Source organism: Arachis ipaensis, chromosome B1 (assembly GCF_059453495.1).
Source record: "Arachis ipaensis isolate K30076 ecotype BB chromosome B1, ASM5945349v1, whole genome shotgun sequence".
NCBI lineage: Eukaryota > Viridiplantae > Streptophyta > Magnoliopsida > Fabales > Fabaceae > Arachis > Arachis ipaensis.
Window position 1 is genome coordinate 145,557,090 of NC_142436.1, and position 15,912 is coordinate 145,573,001.

Sequence of the window (15,912 nt, forward strand, 5' to 3'; positions counted from 1 at the left end):
GAGGCCGGACGTCCCCCGAATCCAAATAAAAGCGTTAGATTCTTTTCAAATAAAGCCTGACAATGACAAAATATAACAAAGCAAAAACACTTACTATAAATATATTATATTATCAAACTGGCCTGAAACATCGGCCAAATACCACCACCTAATAGTCAAACCGGCCTAACGTCGGCCAAATGCCATACAAAGTCCAAAAAACTAACAGTCTAGAGCTCAGACAGTCAAAACAAAAGCCATAAATACAAACAAACTAAGAAGGAGCATTCTCGTCGTGCTCCTCCACAGTACCATCTACAACTAACTTTCCACCTACAACTATCTTTGTAATATCGAGCTTATCACAATCAAAATTAGGAGCTAACAGGGCAATCTGACTCACAGCACGATCAAAACCATAAGAGAACATCTCCATCCCAGCCTCCTCTAGCTCATGCACGCGGGAAGTAAGCCGACCTTTGGCCACGTCGTGCTCCATAACTTCAGCTTGCAACAAGCGGATTTGATCTCTTAAACGAACCACCTCATCCTCAGCTTCTTTCGCTCTAGCCACAGCACTGACAGCAACATCTTCCTTTTCCTTTACAACCTTCTCCAAACCAGCAATCCGAGCTGTATATGACTTCTCCATGGAAGAGACCTTGTTCACAGCTTCTTGCTGATCAGCACCAACACACTCAACAGTCCGACCAACGCAGAGTAAGCGAGAAGCAACCACCTACCCAGCATCCGTAATATGAGAACAATACAAAAGATTGAAAGAATAAGAAACACAAACAAAACATACCTGAACAAATTTACCAAGCGCTTCCATTCCAGCACGCCGCGTCATAAGCATGTCCCCAGGGTATTGAGAGGCCCGATCAGAAAGATCGGCAAAGTTAAACTGTTCGCTCCACAGAGAATGAGAGCTAGACCCCGCAATGAAGCCATGAAGTTTCTTCTGACGGTCAAATACAGGGTCCCCCTCACCACGGACTTCCTGGTCAGCCTCAGAGATAACCTCCAGAGAAACATCGTCCCTCTTCCTCTTGAACGAAGAGGCCGGACGACCAACAGAGGAAAAGGATTATTCGCCACCATCCTTATGCTCGGCCGGACCGACAACCTTGTCCTTTTTCTTATTTAAAAAGGTTTGCAACTTTAAGGGATCCAGCAAGGGAACTCGTCCTCCTACAACATAGCCAACAAAAACGGTAAACAAAACAGAAAAATAGTAGTACGGACGAGAATTAAACAAAACCTTACCTATATATGTTTTCAAACCCTCAACATCACCCGAGTCATACAAACGCAATATATCGGAAATAGACATACACTCCCCAGCAGCAACGCTCTCAACCAAAAAATCCAACACAAATTCCTCCTCTTCACTCCGCTCAGAGGCCTCAAGAATCTGACTAGGCTCAGAACACCAATAAAGAGGAAATCTTTCACAAAGCTCATCGTCCAAGTAAAACGGGTATTCGGACTCAATGGACCGGACTTTGACAAAAAGGGACTTGAAATTTTTAAAAGAAGACTTATAAAGAAGGAATATGGAACGACCAGGGAAACTGCTAAAGCAAACCCACAAACCTTTTCGAGTACCTTTCGCCTGAAAGAGCGAGAAGAACAATGGCAGGGAACAGGGAAAAGACAGGTAATCCATCAAAATCTGGAAGGCGCGAAGGAACGCCCAGGAGTTAGGGTGTAACTGCGAGGGAGCGCAGTTCAGTTGGGTAAGGACATCGCATTCGAAGGGCGAAAACGGAAAATGCACGCCAAGCTCAAGCATGCAGGGAGTGTACATGTAAAAATATAACAAATCCCCTCTTCTCTCAAAAACCCTATCATCGCTAGAACATGGAAGGAACTCAACAGTAACCCCGGAACCCTTCCTCACGAAGTCCAACCCTTTCAACTCAGCAAGGGAGTCAACACTAGTAAAAGAAGACGACCGGGTCCTAACGTCCTCACTAACCCAGTGGTAAGGATCATCTTCCCTGACCTCCACAGCCTTTAGTTTCTCTTTCAATTTCTCCCCCATGAATGCCCAGAAACAGTAACAATAAAAGACAAAGAAAGAAAACACTAACCTTTCGAAGACATAGCAAGATAAAGTGAGAAGAAGAAGAAACGGCGAAGGCGTAAGTTCCGAAAGAAGTGATTATTGCAAAGCCCACTATTTTAGTGGGTAACTTAAATCCATACCCACTACGAAACATGGGGAACTAAAACGACATCAACGCGCAATAAAAGTGACACGAATCACTAAACATACAAACCAAAAACCAAGCCCACCAAAACGATTATCGCGCGCAAATGAAGACATGGACGATCAAAGCTCGGCCGACGTTTCTGAACACAACACCAGCCGAGCTTGGGGGCTATGACGTGTGCACCCTCCCAGTACTGTAACCGACCTAAGATCTCGGCATCGATCACTCCTGGCTGAGTCAGCTTTATCCTCCAACCGAAACCCACCACAACAGGATACGCTAAGAAAAAGCACGTGACGATTCCTCGGAACTAAAAAGATACTAACAAACAATCCCGGTCATTTGTATCCCAACTAACTCACACCTCACTTATAAAACAGAAACCACAATCCCTGGAGGGCACAGTATTCTCTTCCCTTACTTAATACACTTTCTTCTTTGATAAATACACATTCTGACTTAAGCATCGGAGTGCTTTTGCAGGTACTCCCACCGCCGTGTTTCAGAGACATCCGAGGACCCTTGCCACGCTGACCCTAGCGGACGTGTAAGCTCGTCCAGACCTAACAAGCTCCCAAGGCCCAGCTTACTCCTCGGATCACCCAAACGGAACACCAACAATCCTTAAATAAAGGGACGGTTATCCACCTAAAAAGGTGGCACTACTCCAACGGTGGTTATTGGATCACCAATATAAATACCTTGACACCCCTCAGGTATCTCTAAGTTCCAATACATTCTAAACCTGCTTAACCCCGTGCTGACTTAGGCATCGGAGTGTCTTTGCAGGTACCACCCCCCATCTCTTGGAACACACAACTCGGAGGCGGCTCCCAAACGTAAACCAAGTCGGAGACCACACTCCTCCTGTGCTTGGGCCTCACAAACAAGCCCAACCACCGTTCAGTTCTAGGTAAGCCCCGAAACATTGGCGCCGTTGCCGGGGACCTGGAGCTCAACTCTTGATAATGGCGGATGATTAACAACATAGTCAGACAACCACTCAACATGAATAAGATGCAAGCATGTTAAAAAGAAGCTGGAATACAGTTTCTATGGATACCAGAATATCAAATAGGGATGATGATTCTACTTCTACAGTTAAATTAGATTAAACAAAAGAGAAGAAAGCACCGTCCCAAGGCCATTGTAGAAAGCAAACCAAGACAAATGAATTTGAAAGCCAATTGAATAAAAGAATTTTCAATTCAGAAAATTCAATTGGCAAAAGAAGTTACGTGAAAAAAAAAAAAGTGGAAAAGGGAACGTGACTAATCCCAACCTCTTCGTGAAATAGGATGGACAATGACATCTGTGCCAACTTACAATCTCGGAAAAATCCATGATACCCACTCATGGAATGGAGCAGTTGCATGTTCCAAATACATAGCATCAGCCAATTTGAATGCAACCCAATCCGACAATGGAGTGATGAATCCAGTTTTTTCTTCAGTGAATTCATATGTCAATTACAACAGAGCAGTGAATAACACAAAAAATTCTCATGGTACATCTTTCGTTGGTTGCTCACAAATTACATCACTGCCAATGAATATGGAAAGAAATATTCCTGTGGTAGAATTTGATGTTGTTTGCACACCAATAAAGATGGATGTCTTCCAGGAAGAAAACTGGAATCTGATCCAAAGAAAAAAGAAAGTCAGGGCGACAAAGGCCTAGTCTTCATTAGAGGGGATGATGGTCAGACTTTTCTTCAAAGGTCGGATAAGCTCGGAGCTCACAAAGAAAATTCGACATCTTTTAGAGAGCTCATGAAGTAAAGTCCGACCTCTTTTAAAGGTCAGACTTTATAACAAGGTCGGATGAGCTGGGAGCTCACAAAGAAAATCCGACCTCTTTTAGAGAGCTCATGAAGAAAAGTCCGACCTCTTTTAAAGGTCAGACTTTACAACAAGGTCAGATAAGCTCGGAGCTCACAAAGAAAATCCGACCTCTTTTAGAGAGCTCATGAAGTAAAAGTCCGACCTCTTTAAAGGTTAGACTCTACAAATGAGGTCTAAAACCTCATTTGCTCAGAAGAATCCGACCTCTTCAGAGCCGACAAGGGAAAAATCCGACCTCTTTTTGGGGTTTGTGAAAAAATTCGACCTCTTTCATGATCAACTCTACAATAAGGTCGAAAATCTCGAAGATTACCAGAAAGAAATTCCGACTTCTTTTAAAGATCAGAGTCTACAATGAGGTCGAAAACCTCCAAACTTAGAAAGAAAGTCCGACCTCTTTCCAAGCTTAAAAAGAAAAATCCGACCTCTTCTAAGGATCCAAGCTTATGAAGAAAATCTGACCTCTTCTGGGGATTCAAGTCTACAAATAAAAATCTGACTTCCTTTAAGAGCTTACGAAGAAAATCCGACCTCCTTTAGAGGTCAGACTACAATGAGGTCAAAATCTCTGAATTTATAAAGGAAAATCCGACCTCTTTTAGAGCTCACAAAGAAAAGTCCGACCTCTTTTAAAGGTCAGACTTTACAACAAGGTCAGAAAGGCTTAGAGCTTACAAAGAAAAGTCCGACTTCTTTCTTGAGATACAACTTTGAGAACCAGATCCCAAGCATAAATGGCCATGAGAAGGTCATACGAAGAAATTTCTCAACTGACAACCTCGTCTTGATCCAAAATGACATCGGACCAAAATCGGACGAAGAGAAGCCAACACCAAAATGAAAAGATCCAACAAAGTCACTTAAGACTTGAAAAAGAACTACTACAACATACTCGACTTACTCGAAAATAATCTACCTAGATTGTGCCATGTCTACAACAAAAGGGATACTACAGCTAGAAAAGCGCACCTTACTCCCTAATGCACACTTTTTCTGACTTGAAGTGACGAGATCCAAAGTGGTGTAAGAAGTTATCAATGCAAATCGTGGTCCGACCTCATTAAGCCACTTGTACTAAATCAAGCTGGCAAGGGGCAAACCTAAAACGAATTGCACAAATAACTTAAGGACAGCGTGATCATAATCAAACATCAACACGAAGAGGATGTAAACCCGACCTCACAACAATTTGTTTAAAACAAATTGAGAAAGGATGGCGATTTATAAGAATGCCTCCTCAAGCCAAGAGATAAGTATCCGACCTTACTAAGTTGACACAACAAGTATAAAACAAGTTATCCGACCTCCCAAAAAGAGAGTCCAAAATAACTTGTAAAAGTCACATAGCAACAAATAGTAAGATTCAAGAATGGCATGACTGAATACTCGAGTCCGACTTTATGAAGCTCGACCTCTAGTAGGGGCACTGGCTTATTATGAGAGCCAAGTCCAAAATTATTAGCCAAAGACAACATTCAACAATGATGCTAGAGCACGAAATAAGAACGTGACCCCCTTCCAAAAATCTGAGAGCAAACTCAAATAAGAAAAGAGCTCTTGAGACAAAGGATGGCTACGAGATTCGCCACAAAAGACCTCATCTTGATAAGAAAAAATATCAGGCTACTGAGTTCGGGCGAATGAAAGCTGACAACAAAAAGGATAGGACCCTACAAGATTACTGAGATCTTAGGAAAAGGTTATTATAAGGTGACCGACTTAAACGGCACCAAGTTACCAAGGTCGTGGCATGCTTGTAACATGAAAAGGTACTATAGTTAAAAGCGAATTCTACTCCCTGATGTACTCTTTTCCCAACTTCATGATTTTTTCCCAAAAGGAAAGGGTTTTTTTTGAAGGGGGGTTTTAACGAGGCATCACAGTAGAGACTAAGGGATCATAGATAGTGAAAAACCCTTAGTAGCAGTAAAAGTACCTTCGCAAATAAATAAAGATCTTTTATCTCTTATAAATTCCTTCTCGTTTTTCTTTCTTTCTACGAAACACGCCGACTTAAGCTCGACAAAGCGTGAAAATCCCATGAACCGACCTAGATGGTCATCAGGATAAAACGACGAGGTACAAGTCGGTGTAAAGAGGTTATAAAAGTCGATCGTAATAAACTCGGAAATTATCTGACTTACAAGTCGGAAAAACCGAGAAACAAGGAAACGCATCGCAAAAATAACCTAAATCATAAGAGCTCAATAAATCAAAATTGAGTATAAGGAATACTAAAAAGAGATCAGGAAACCTATTGAAAGCACTAAGGCAAAAGGCTGTCCCGAGTTGTTAAGGAAAACTTAACTTAAAGAAAGGGACAGTCAGCCAAGAAAAAAGTTTTTCAAAACAAAGATCAAAAAGGTTTTTTCGAAAACCTAAAACAGAAAAGCATGCGCACAACAAACAGAGAAAGGTGAATTCTTTCGAACAAGAGCTTCTTCCGAACAGAGGAGAGGAAGTGTGAAAGTTTTCAGAAACGAAGCAAGGAAAGAGAGGGAAAGTATTTATAAAAATGTTGGGGGCACAATGGTAAAAACGGAAGCCGTCATTTAAAGAGAGGCACCGTTCCCAATGTAACTGATCCTCGCGTATGAATACACAAATCCCTAACGGACGCGACATTTGATTAAACGCGACTGTTGAGAATTTTTAAAAACACGTCGGTTCTGAAACATCACGTCGGTTCCTTATCAGGCCGGCTACGGTCCTGAGTTAAATACTCGACCCCAACTCTTAAAAAGAAATTGGGCTCGAGTAGGGGCACTGTTCATACACTGGCCCAACACTAAGGCACAGGTCCAAATACACCAAAAGGCCCAATCCAAAGATTGGCCTTCGTTATTCACCGACCTCTTTAGAAGAGGTCGGACTCAACACAGACTTCTTTCCAAAGAAGTCGGGTTCAAGAGATAGCTGGCAGATAACACTTATTCAAATAAGTAACTGCCCCTAAAATCTCTCAACCCACTTCTAGAAGCCATATCCCAACAATCCCTAAATAAAGGGACGGTTATCCACCTAAAAAGGTGGCACTACTCCAACGGTAGTTATTGGATCACCACTATAAATACCCTGACACCCCTCAGGTATCTCTAAGTTCCAATACATTCTAAACCTGCTTAACCCCGTGTTGACTTAGGCATCGGAGTGTCTTTGTAGGTACCACCCCCTATCTCTTGGAACACACAATTCGGAGGCGGCTCCCAAACGTAAACCAAGTCGGAGACCACACTCCTCCTGTACTTGGGCCTCACAAATAAGCCCAACCACCGTCCGATTCTAGATAAGCCCCGAAACACTATTAATGTATCAAAATTAAATTCTTATTATATTATGGCAAGCTATAAACCATAATCAAAATTATTGTTGCTATTTTTACTACTAATTATAAAGAATAAGGCCTAGTATTCGTAATGTTTGCTAATGCAAATGTTAAAATGACAAAGTGAGTTTAAATTCCTCTTAGGAAAAATCTAGGAAACCTATGCTTTATGAATTTTCTAAATGCTTTCACCTAAGTCAACCGCAGCCATAAATGAAGATTTTTTGCCTCTGTCCATTGTCGTGATAAAATACTCCCTCGAAAATGCACTTATTTTGAGCCTCGACCTCGTGGGTCCCCCTAATACAACTGGCAAGTTGATAGCCTTGTTTTTGGTCAATTAGTGGGGTTGTGTTACTGGAAAATATATATCTCAATAGATTGTCTCATTATTGACGTGTTCACTTTGTTGAATTTGTTTTTAATCAAATTTAAAAAAAAAAGGTGAAGGACTGAAGATGATTTTATTTAAAGCCGACCAGTGACCACAATCTAAATTTCATCCACAGAAATAAGTTATTTATTTTTAAGGTACTTGTCAAGTCGTCATAGGCACAGTTGTTAAGTACCGACCCTGCATCACAAACAATCGCAATAGTGGTCCTTCAATTGTATTCTTTTGTTTTTAATTTGTATGTTTTTATTTGGTGTTGAGTCCTCAAACACTCTAATTTGTATCCAAATTCTGATAGGTATACTAAATTTGCCGTCTGATAAGTAATTATTAGAACAAAAGAAGTTGGGGTCGTTATTGGTAACTATGACATTTATTCATTTCTATTGTCCAAATTGCCCATGTGTTCCGTATCTAATGGCTGCCAAAGCAAGGATAGAATGGTAAATTAAACCAGCACAGCAGCAGCTACTACAAACTACAAAGTACAAAATTACAATCAAAATTGTGAACAAGTAAGTCACGTTGGTATATGACGGTTGCGCTTGTAACTTGGTTGGTCAATGGAAAGTGAATAACAGCAATAGTACATAGCTTCAGAGGAATCATATTAAGTTGCTCAGGTTCTTGCAGGTAGTTGGAAATCTCAGGCACACTCTTGTAACTGTCCCTTTTTCTCTATCAAATTCAGTTTCTTTTGATCTCATATTGTTTTTAGTACTTTCATTGTGAAATGGGAATCTATAAAACTATGAATCATGATATCATGAAAGAATTAGCTAGGATAATATGTAGAGTCACATGTGTGTAAATGTAAATAATCTGAGACTATGATTTGAATGCAGTGGTCGTCATGGTTCTTTTCCAATCGTTTGTGAATGAATTGGCACGAAGTGTGTCCATCAAGAAAGAAAAGAAGTGTCAGAAAGATGATGATGGAAGAAGAGCTGTGAAAGAAATGGCAAAGGCAGCAAGGAAGAATGATTTGTTATTGAAATCATCTGGAGTTGTAAAGTCCACAAAGGCCAACAGCTTTGCTTCTGTGTTCACAAATAAGGGCCAGAAAGGAGTCAATCAAGATCGTGTCCTTGTTTGGGAGGTATGCCTCCACTTTCTCTAAGAATTGGTTGCTTTTTGGAATCTTTAAGACTGAGAATATCAAATTAGAATGTAATGATTTGTTTTCTGATGGTAGGAATTTGGTTGCCAAGGGGACATGATGTTATGTGGAATTTTTGATGGACATGGCCTTTGGGGACACTTAGTAGCCAAGAGGGTGAGGAAACTAGTACCAGCTTTTCTGCTATGCAATTGGCAAAAAAGTGTGGCTGCAACATCATCACTTCACTTGGATTTTAAGATGGAATCAGATGAATATATTCATGGATTTGATTTATGGAAGCAATCCTACTTAAAGTCATATGCTGCCATTGATCAAGATCTAAAGCAGCACACTGGGATTGATTCCTTTCGAAGTGGTACCACAGCTTTGACAATTATCAAACAGGTTATTGATCTGTTATCTTGTTACATTTTCCATGCCCAAAATTTTAATTTGTTAGGAGGATGAAAACAAATCCTCACACCCCACTGCATATCAGAAATACTGACAAAAACATGCTTTAAGAGATTGTGCAATGAAAGATTTAGAATTAGAATTTCTAGTTTTTGGTAAATCATAGATGGAAAGCTTTTGGATATTATGGTTGATGAAACTCCATATATGATGAAAGTTGACCTTCTCATAGCTGAGAAGATAGGTATCAAAAATAGTATATGATATTATTAGAATAAAAAATGTTTGTCCTAATAATTGAGTGGGTCCTGAATTAAATATGGTTATATAGAAGTAGAGTAGGTGTGGTGCTTCGGTTAGCATACCTATCATTACTTATAATAGATAGCTGCTTTATAAATTCTATATGTTATCACCACTACTACTACAAAAATTCATTAGTGACAAGCTAAGATAGAAGTATTCAATATTAATTAATCAGAATAAAGTAGCCTAAAGTTTCTTTTCATTTTCAGGGAAATTATCTGATTACAGCAAATCTAGGTGATTCTAGAGCTGTGTTGGCAACAACTTCAGAGGATGGAAAATTGATTCCAATTCAGCTAACAACAGACTTGAAACCAAATTTACCAGGTGAGGATCTCTCTTGAGTAAGCCAAGTCATGCATGGCTTTCCTTTTTACTGAAGGTTGTAGAGTCATATATTATTTTTGTTGAATTTATAGAGGAGGCGAATCGGATAATGGAATCAGGAGGGGAAGTGTTTTGTATGGAAGATGAAAAAGGAGTGTACAGAGCATGGATGCCTAATGGTAGATCACCAGGGTTTGCAATTTCAAGAGCTTTTGGTGACCATTGCATGAAGGATTTTGGATTAATATCTGTCCCAGAAGTCACACACACAAAACTCACCAAAAGGGATCAATTTGTAATATTGGCTTCAGATGGGGTATGTATGCAAATCATGCAAAAACATGTTATGGTTATGCATGTGATAATATAACTATGGTAGAAACTCAGGTACAATTAATTTCATGTGAAATTGATATCTGAGACTAAGAGTCATTAAATAATTTGACATATTTGACTAAATTATCATCTAAAAGTTTGTAGCTATCAACCTTAGGTAAAGTGAGTTTTCACTTATAACTAATATGAATTCATTATTGTAGGTATGGGATGTTATGTCAAATGAGGAAGCAGTGAAGATTGTGTGTTCTTCAGGGGGAGAAAGAGCAGCAGAAAGGGTAGTGAAACGTGCAATCCATGAATGGAAACGCAAGAGAAGTAGCATTGCTATGGATGATATGTCTGTCATTTGCCTCTTCTTTCATTCTCACTCTCTCTCATCAGCTTCCTCCCACTAAGGCACTAACACTATAAACTTTTTCAATTACAATCACTCAAATCACACATAAGAGTTAAGACATAACACAAACAAACAGGACTACATGTATGTATAATAATAATAATAAATGTATTGATTAAGTTTATAAAGTTATAGAAGGGCATATATTTGTATCTGTATCATGTATTCAGGATCAATTTTTTTCCGGTGAATTAACTTGACTCGCTTTTTTATTATTGCACGGAGTTGTCAAATTAAAAAATGAAAGGTATTTGTCAATCATTCCGGCGGTATAGGGTTTTTTTTTTTTTTTTCTTTTGAGATGTAATAACTATTTTTGGTAAATTAAAATAAAAATAATCTGTAATAACTACAAACTAAAAAATAAATTTTATAAAATTATTTTTGATATTTAAATAATTTTAATGAACATGAATATAATAAAAAAAATATATAAATATAAATATTTACTAATATATAAAATTATATTAGACATTTTAACTTAAAAGATAAAATGTTTTATATTTTTCCGAAACACAAATATCTCTCCAATGCATTTTACTATATCAGACTTCAATTTGACGTAGAAATAATTAAAAAAAAAATGGAGATCTTTTATAATATTTTTGAATATTTTAAAAGAATTATATAATGTATATACAAAAATCAGCAACTAAAATCAGCTATCAGTATAAAATACATGCTAGAATTTAAATATATATTGAAAATAAATTAAATCACACATGTATTTATACACAAATACATTAGTAGCTGATTTTAGTGACTAATTTTAGTATACAAGTAACATTTTTTATTTTAGAATTATTCAGAATATTCTCAAATATTCTAGAATACTATATAAACACTATTAAATAATAACAACTTAACCAATTTGGGTTAGTTAAATCGTCCTTTTGAAAATTCGAATCCCCTGCATGCAGTAATCAACAACAGACATTTAAATAGAGTTCAAATCTGCTGCGAATTAATTTTTAACCTACCAAATTTTGTGGACAGGATTTTTTTTAGAAATAAAATAAAAAAATTATATTTCTCCAAACACCATTTTTGAACTTTAATTCCCCAAATACGATTTTTTTTAGAGTAAGTTCGCTGCACCCGGCAACTCTATAAAAATTATAGAGTTCGCATTACCCTTGGCAAACTCCCTTCAACTTTTTTGAATCTCAAGTTTTTAATCCATTTTAATCCATTATCGTCATCTCTAAATAGTATATAGATCTACAAACAGTATATAGGAGTACACAAAAATACACAAATATGACTTCTTTAAGGATTTTTTTTAATTATAAATAAAAAAATAAGTCATATTTAACAAAGGTAAGTAGGTAACCATTATCATCGTCTCAAAAAATACACAGGTACACCGAAATAAATCATATTTAACAAGAATTTTTTTAATTATAAGTCGTATTTTATTTTGAAAAAATTTATTTATATTTTTTAAAATTTTTTCCAGAATAAAATACGACTTATAATTAAAAAAATCCTTGTTAAATATAGCTTATTACGGTATACATGTGTATTTCTACTTTTTGGAGATGATAATAATGATTGTCTTTGTTAAATATGACTTATTTTTTTAATTTATAATTAAAAAAATTCTTGAAGAAGCTATTTTTGTATATTTTTGTGTACTTCTTATACTATTTGAAGATATGATAATGGATTAAAAAGGTAGAAATTAAAAAAAAAGTCGAAAGAAGTGAGGAACTTGCCCGAAAAAAATTATATTTAAAGAATTAAAGTTTAAAAATAGTATTGAGAGAAATATGAATTGTTTTTATTTTATTTCTAAAAAAAATCCCTGTGAACCCCAAAAAAATATAACATCTTAAAATTTACAGTGGCATACAGAATAAAAACAAAAAGAAAAAAAGAGAAAAAAAAGTTGAGGTTCATGAATCATGCATAATTGGCAATAATTAAGTGGAAATTTATAATGGGCCTTCAGACCAGCTGATATGAAATCACGAAGATGATGGATGCATCGGGAAACGGATCAATGGCGCGCCACCAGATCACCTTTCCAACTGTCCACTGTCCACGTCACATCCTCAACCATACACTCGCTCAGTTTACGCGCGTTTCATGCACGCTCGCTCTTCTATTTATACACGAGTCACAAGCAGCGCCTTTTCAGGTGCGTATTCCTTCACTCGATGGCTCCGTCGTTCAATCTCCCATGCCAGTGCGTTAAGGAACTCAATGACGAGTCCGATTTCGAAGCGTTAGCTTCACCGGACGGTTACATCTCCATATGCGGCTTCGGTTCTCTCCTCTCCGGTACTTTGCAATTCTCACCTACACTCCTCTTTGCGTTGTCGTTTAATGCGTTTATGGATGCTAACTTGATGTCGTTTTGTGGCAGAGAAAAGTGCCAGAAGCACGTTCCCTGACCTTATTAACTTCAGGATAGCCAAGTTAACTGGCTTCCGCCGTGTCTTCACGATTGTCGGAGGTTTCTTCTTCACTCGCGGCATTGCCAATATCAAAACTCAGGTCCTTGTTAGTTATTACTTTCAGTTATTCTGGTTATACTATACTACTTAAATTGAAATAATTCAGCTTAAAAGAAAAAAGTATTTTAAGTCAGTTTAGCTAGAAATGTATGCATAGTAGTATGATTAACGAATAGTAGTATGTTTACTCAATTTAATTTAATTTAATTTATTGTTCGATTTGATTAAAATGAGCTCTGTTATTTGATGTGATGGTTGGGTTTTTTATGTATGGCAGGAAGTTGCAGCACTCTCCGTGGAGCCTTGTGAAAGCGAAACAATTATTGTCACTGTTTTTGAGATTAAAAAAACAGAGGTTCTGGCCCTGAACTGCTCGGATCTGAATTATTAGTTAGGAATATTTTTTTAAGGTCAACTTGTATTGCCTTGTGGCAGGGATTTATGAGATTAAAAATCTGGATTCTTCAATGTTTAAAATGAACATCAACATGAGCATGAGCTTGTCATGGTGTCATCTTTTGTTATGAGTTGTTTATAGTTGTAGCTTTTTATTCCTTTGAAGTAATTAATAATAATTTTGAATAGTATAAATTTTTATCACGAAAATGAATTTTACTGATGATTTTTCCTTTTTTCATGGATTCAGATACCAGCTTATATAGAAAGAGAAAGGGAATATCGATTTTTGGCTGTGAGTAGCTCCTTTTTTCCTTCTTCTTACTTGATTCGGTGACAAAATCCAACTTGTCAACTGTTAAATTATAATTTGATATATTTTTCCTCTGTCTCAGGTTTTTCCTGAATCACTGGATGGGGAGCCTTTTGCCAATCCAGCAGTACGTGACTCAAACTTTACATCTTTAGTAATCTTTTATCATCTTAAGTAACTATGGTTGTTTTTTACTATGCTAAAATTAAATATTCGATGGTTTTGTGGTGTCCTCAATATAGGTCCTTTGTGCCTCTTACACTGATGAGGAATTCTTTAAATTTAGATGCAAAGGTAATATGCTCAAGACTACTTTCAACTTGACATGTAAAGTGGGATTTTTCTTGGTCCGCATCAAGCATAAAAGCACCAATTTGCAAGCATATACATTCTTTTAATGTGCACGTGGTCTCAAGCTGCTCTTTTCTAGTTGTCAAAACAATTTATAATTTATCAACTATTCTAAGTATACACCAAAATCAACCACAAAAGTCAGCCACCAGTATAGTTGATTTTGGTGTACGAATAATATTTTTTATTATTTATATATCATCATCATCAATATGAGTGGGAAAGCTACCTTATAACATTTCAATTTCTTCTGCAGAGAGCAAGGAAGTATACTTTCAACAATATGGAGAATATGAAGTCCACAAAATTTGGCGGGATGATGTTTTCCCATGCCGTGTTTATCTTCGTCACTGGTACTTTTTTAATGTTACTAATTATTAAATAGTAAAGCTATTGACTTATGAGGGTTAACTTGGCTTATAAACTATACCATTTGGCAACATTACATTTGTGGACCATATTGTAATTCAAGCTAAGATACACGTTTTTGTCTGGAAAACTAACAGATGGTAATGAATGATGATTGCAGCTTGCTGGCCGCAAAAAGCCTTGGTGATGAAGCATACAATAATTTTCTGGACCACACATACCTGGCAGACCGTGAAACAAGCATACGCAAGTACTTTGAAAGAGTAGGTTCAAGCATCATGGATGAAGAGCCTCCTCAGTCTTTGAAAACTCGTTACGGTGGTTGATATGAAGACATGGGGCCGGGGAAGCAGGTTCAAGCCAACCAATGAATCGGAGACATTTGAAGTTTAAATATCAATTGATAAATTGATGGGAACAGCCACGTAGAGGCAGGCTCCACCTATATTATTGAAAATTGTTTAGATCTAGAACGTATATGTACATTTATTCCTTATGAAATAAAGACTGTAATTTTAATTTGGATCCTTCTGATATATTCATAGCGAGAGTCAAATAATTATAATAAAATAAGTATATAATAATAATTGAATAAGACCTTGAATATTTAAAAGTGTATTTATACATAACAAAAGAAAATAGTGGAAATGTTATTTATATCAGCAATGGTTTGGAAACCTGGCCGTTCGCGTTGTAGCATGTTGCATTTTGTTTGAGAGGTAAATAAGAAAGGGAAACTGATTTCACTATTTTGACCGAGGAAGAGAGATTTTATATCAAATCGAAAAAGTAAATTAAATATATAAAACATAAAATTTTAAGAGTTAAATTTAGATTTTAGCTATTATAATTTTGAGAATTTTTTTAATTTTATAAAGTAAAATTTACATACAAAATTATTATTTAACAGTTTTTAAATATCAATTTCACACAAAAAAAAATTATTAATAAATTTTTACCATTACCATTATATAAACTTTGTAGCATACATCCTCTTGTTCGTTACTGATAGTTTTCCCTCTTTCTAATTGGTTGTATTAGATTTTTATTCTTGGGAAATACCCATTTTGTATATGAGTAATTCTTGGCATACAAGCGATTAAGGCTTGTAAGCCTTACAAGTTCAATTAAAACTAACGCTCAAAACACGCTTCGAACCATTCTTTTTCCTCTTCGTCTTCTCCTTCTTCTTTTCTTTCGTTTCTTGCCTTCTCTTTCTCCTTCTTCTTCTTCTTCTTGCTGCACGTTCTTCTTCCTCTTGCTCTTCTTCTTCTCCTTTTCTTTCGTTTCTGCACGTTCTTCTTCATCGTCTTCCTCTTCTTCATTTACGTTCTTTCTCTCTGTTTTATCTTTTTTTTTTTCGATTTTTCAT

At 36.8% G+C, this 15,912-nt stretch overlaps 3 protein-coding genes across 4 annotated transcripts; 2 read left to right on the forward strand and 1 right to left on the reverse strand.

The window, feature by feature from the left end:
- Window positions 1–253: 253 nt before the first annotated feature.
- On the reverse strand, window positions 254–838 carry LOC148578761 (uncharacterized). Its single transcript, XM_088501254.1, has 2 exons — window positions 788–838; window positions 254–718 (listed from the first exon to the last, which is right to left on the reverse strand). Exons 1-2 carry the CDS (start codon window positions 836–838, stop codon window positions 254–256), a joined length of 516 nt encoding a protein of 171 aa, XP_088357380.1.
- Window positions 839–7,871: 7,033 nt separating this feature from the next.
- Window positions 7,872–10,840, forward strand: LOC107638810 (Protein phosphatase 2C family protein). 2 transcript variants are annotated; one of them, XM_088502070.1, is made up of 6 exons: window positions 7,872–8,397; window positions 8,610–8,863; window positions 8,960–9,271; window positions 9,796–9,913; window positions 10,006–10,229; window positions 10,453–10,840. In XM_088502070.1, the coding sequence occupies exons 2-6, from the start codon at window positions 8,618–8,620 to the stop codon at window positions 10,645–10,647; spliced, it is 1,095 nt and encodes a 364-aa protein (XP_088358196.1). In that variant the 5' UTR covers window positions 7,872–8,397; window positions 8,610–8,617; the 3' UTR covers window positions 10,648–10,840. The 2 variants fall into 2 exon arrangements, with proteins under 2 accessions (XP_088358196.1, XP_016197695.2); XM_016342209.3 differs by having other exon boundaries at window positions 8,286–8,424.
- A 1,794-nt stretch (window positions 10,841–12,634) lies between these two features.
- LOC107638818 (uncharacterized) lies at window positions 12,635–15,071 on the forward strand. The gene is made up of 8 exons (XM_016342219.2): window positions 12,635–12,935; window positions 13,021–13,151; window positions 13,389–13,466; window positions 13,758–13,802; window positions 13,903–13,947; window positions 14,063–14,114; window positions 14,428–14,524; window positions 14,701–15,071. The coding sequence occupies exons 1-8, from the start codon at window positions 12,635–12,637 to the stop codon at window positions 14,864–14,866; spliced, it is 915 nt and encodes a 304-aa protein (XP_016197705.2). The 3' UTR covers window positions 14,867–15,071.
- Window positions 15,072–15,912: the final 841 nt, after the last annotated feature.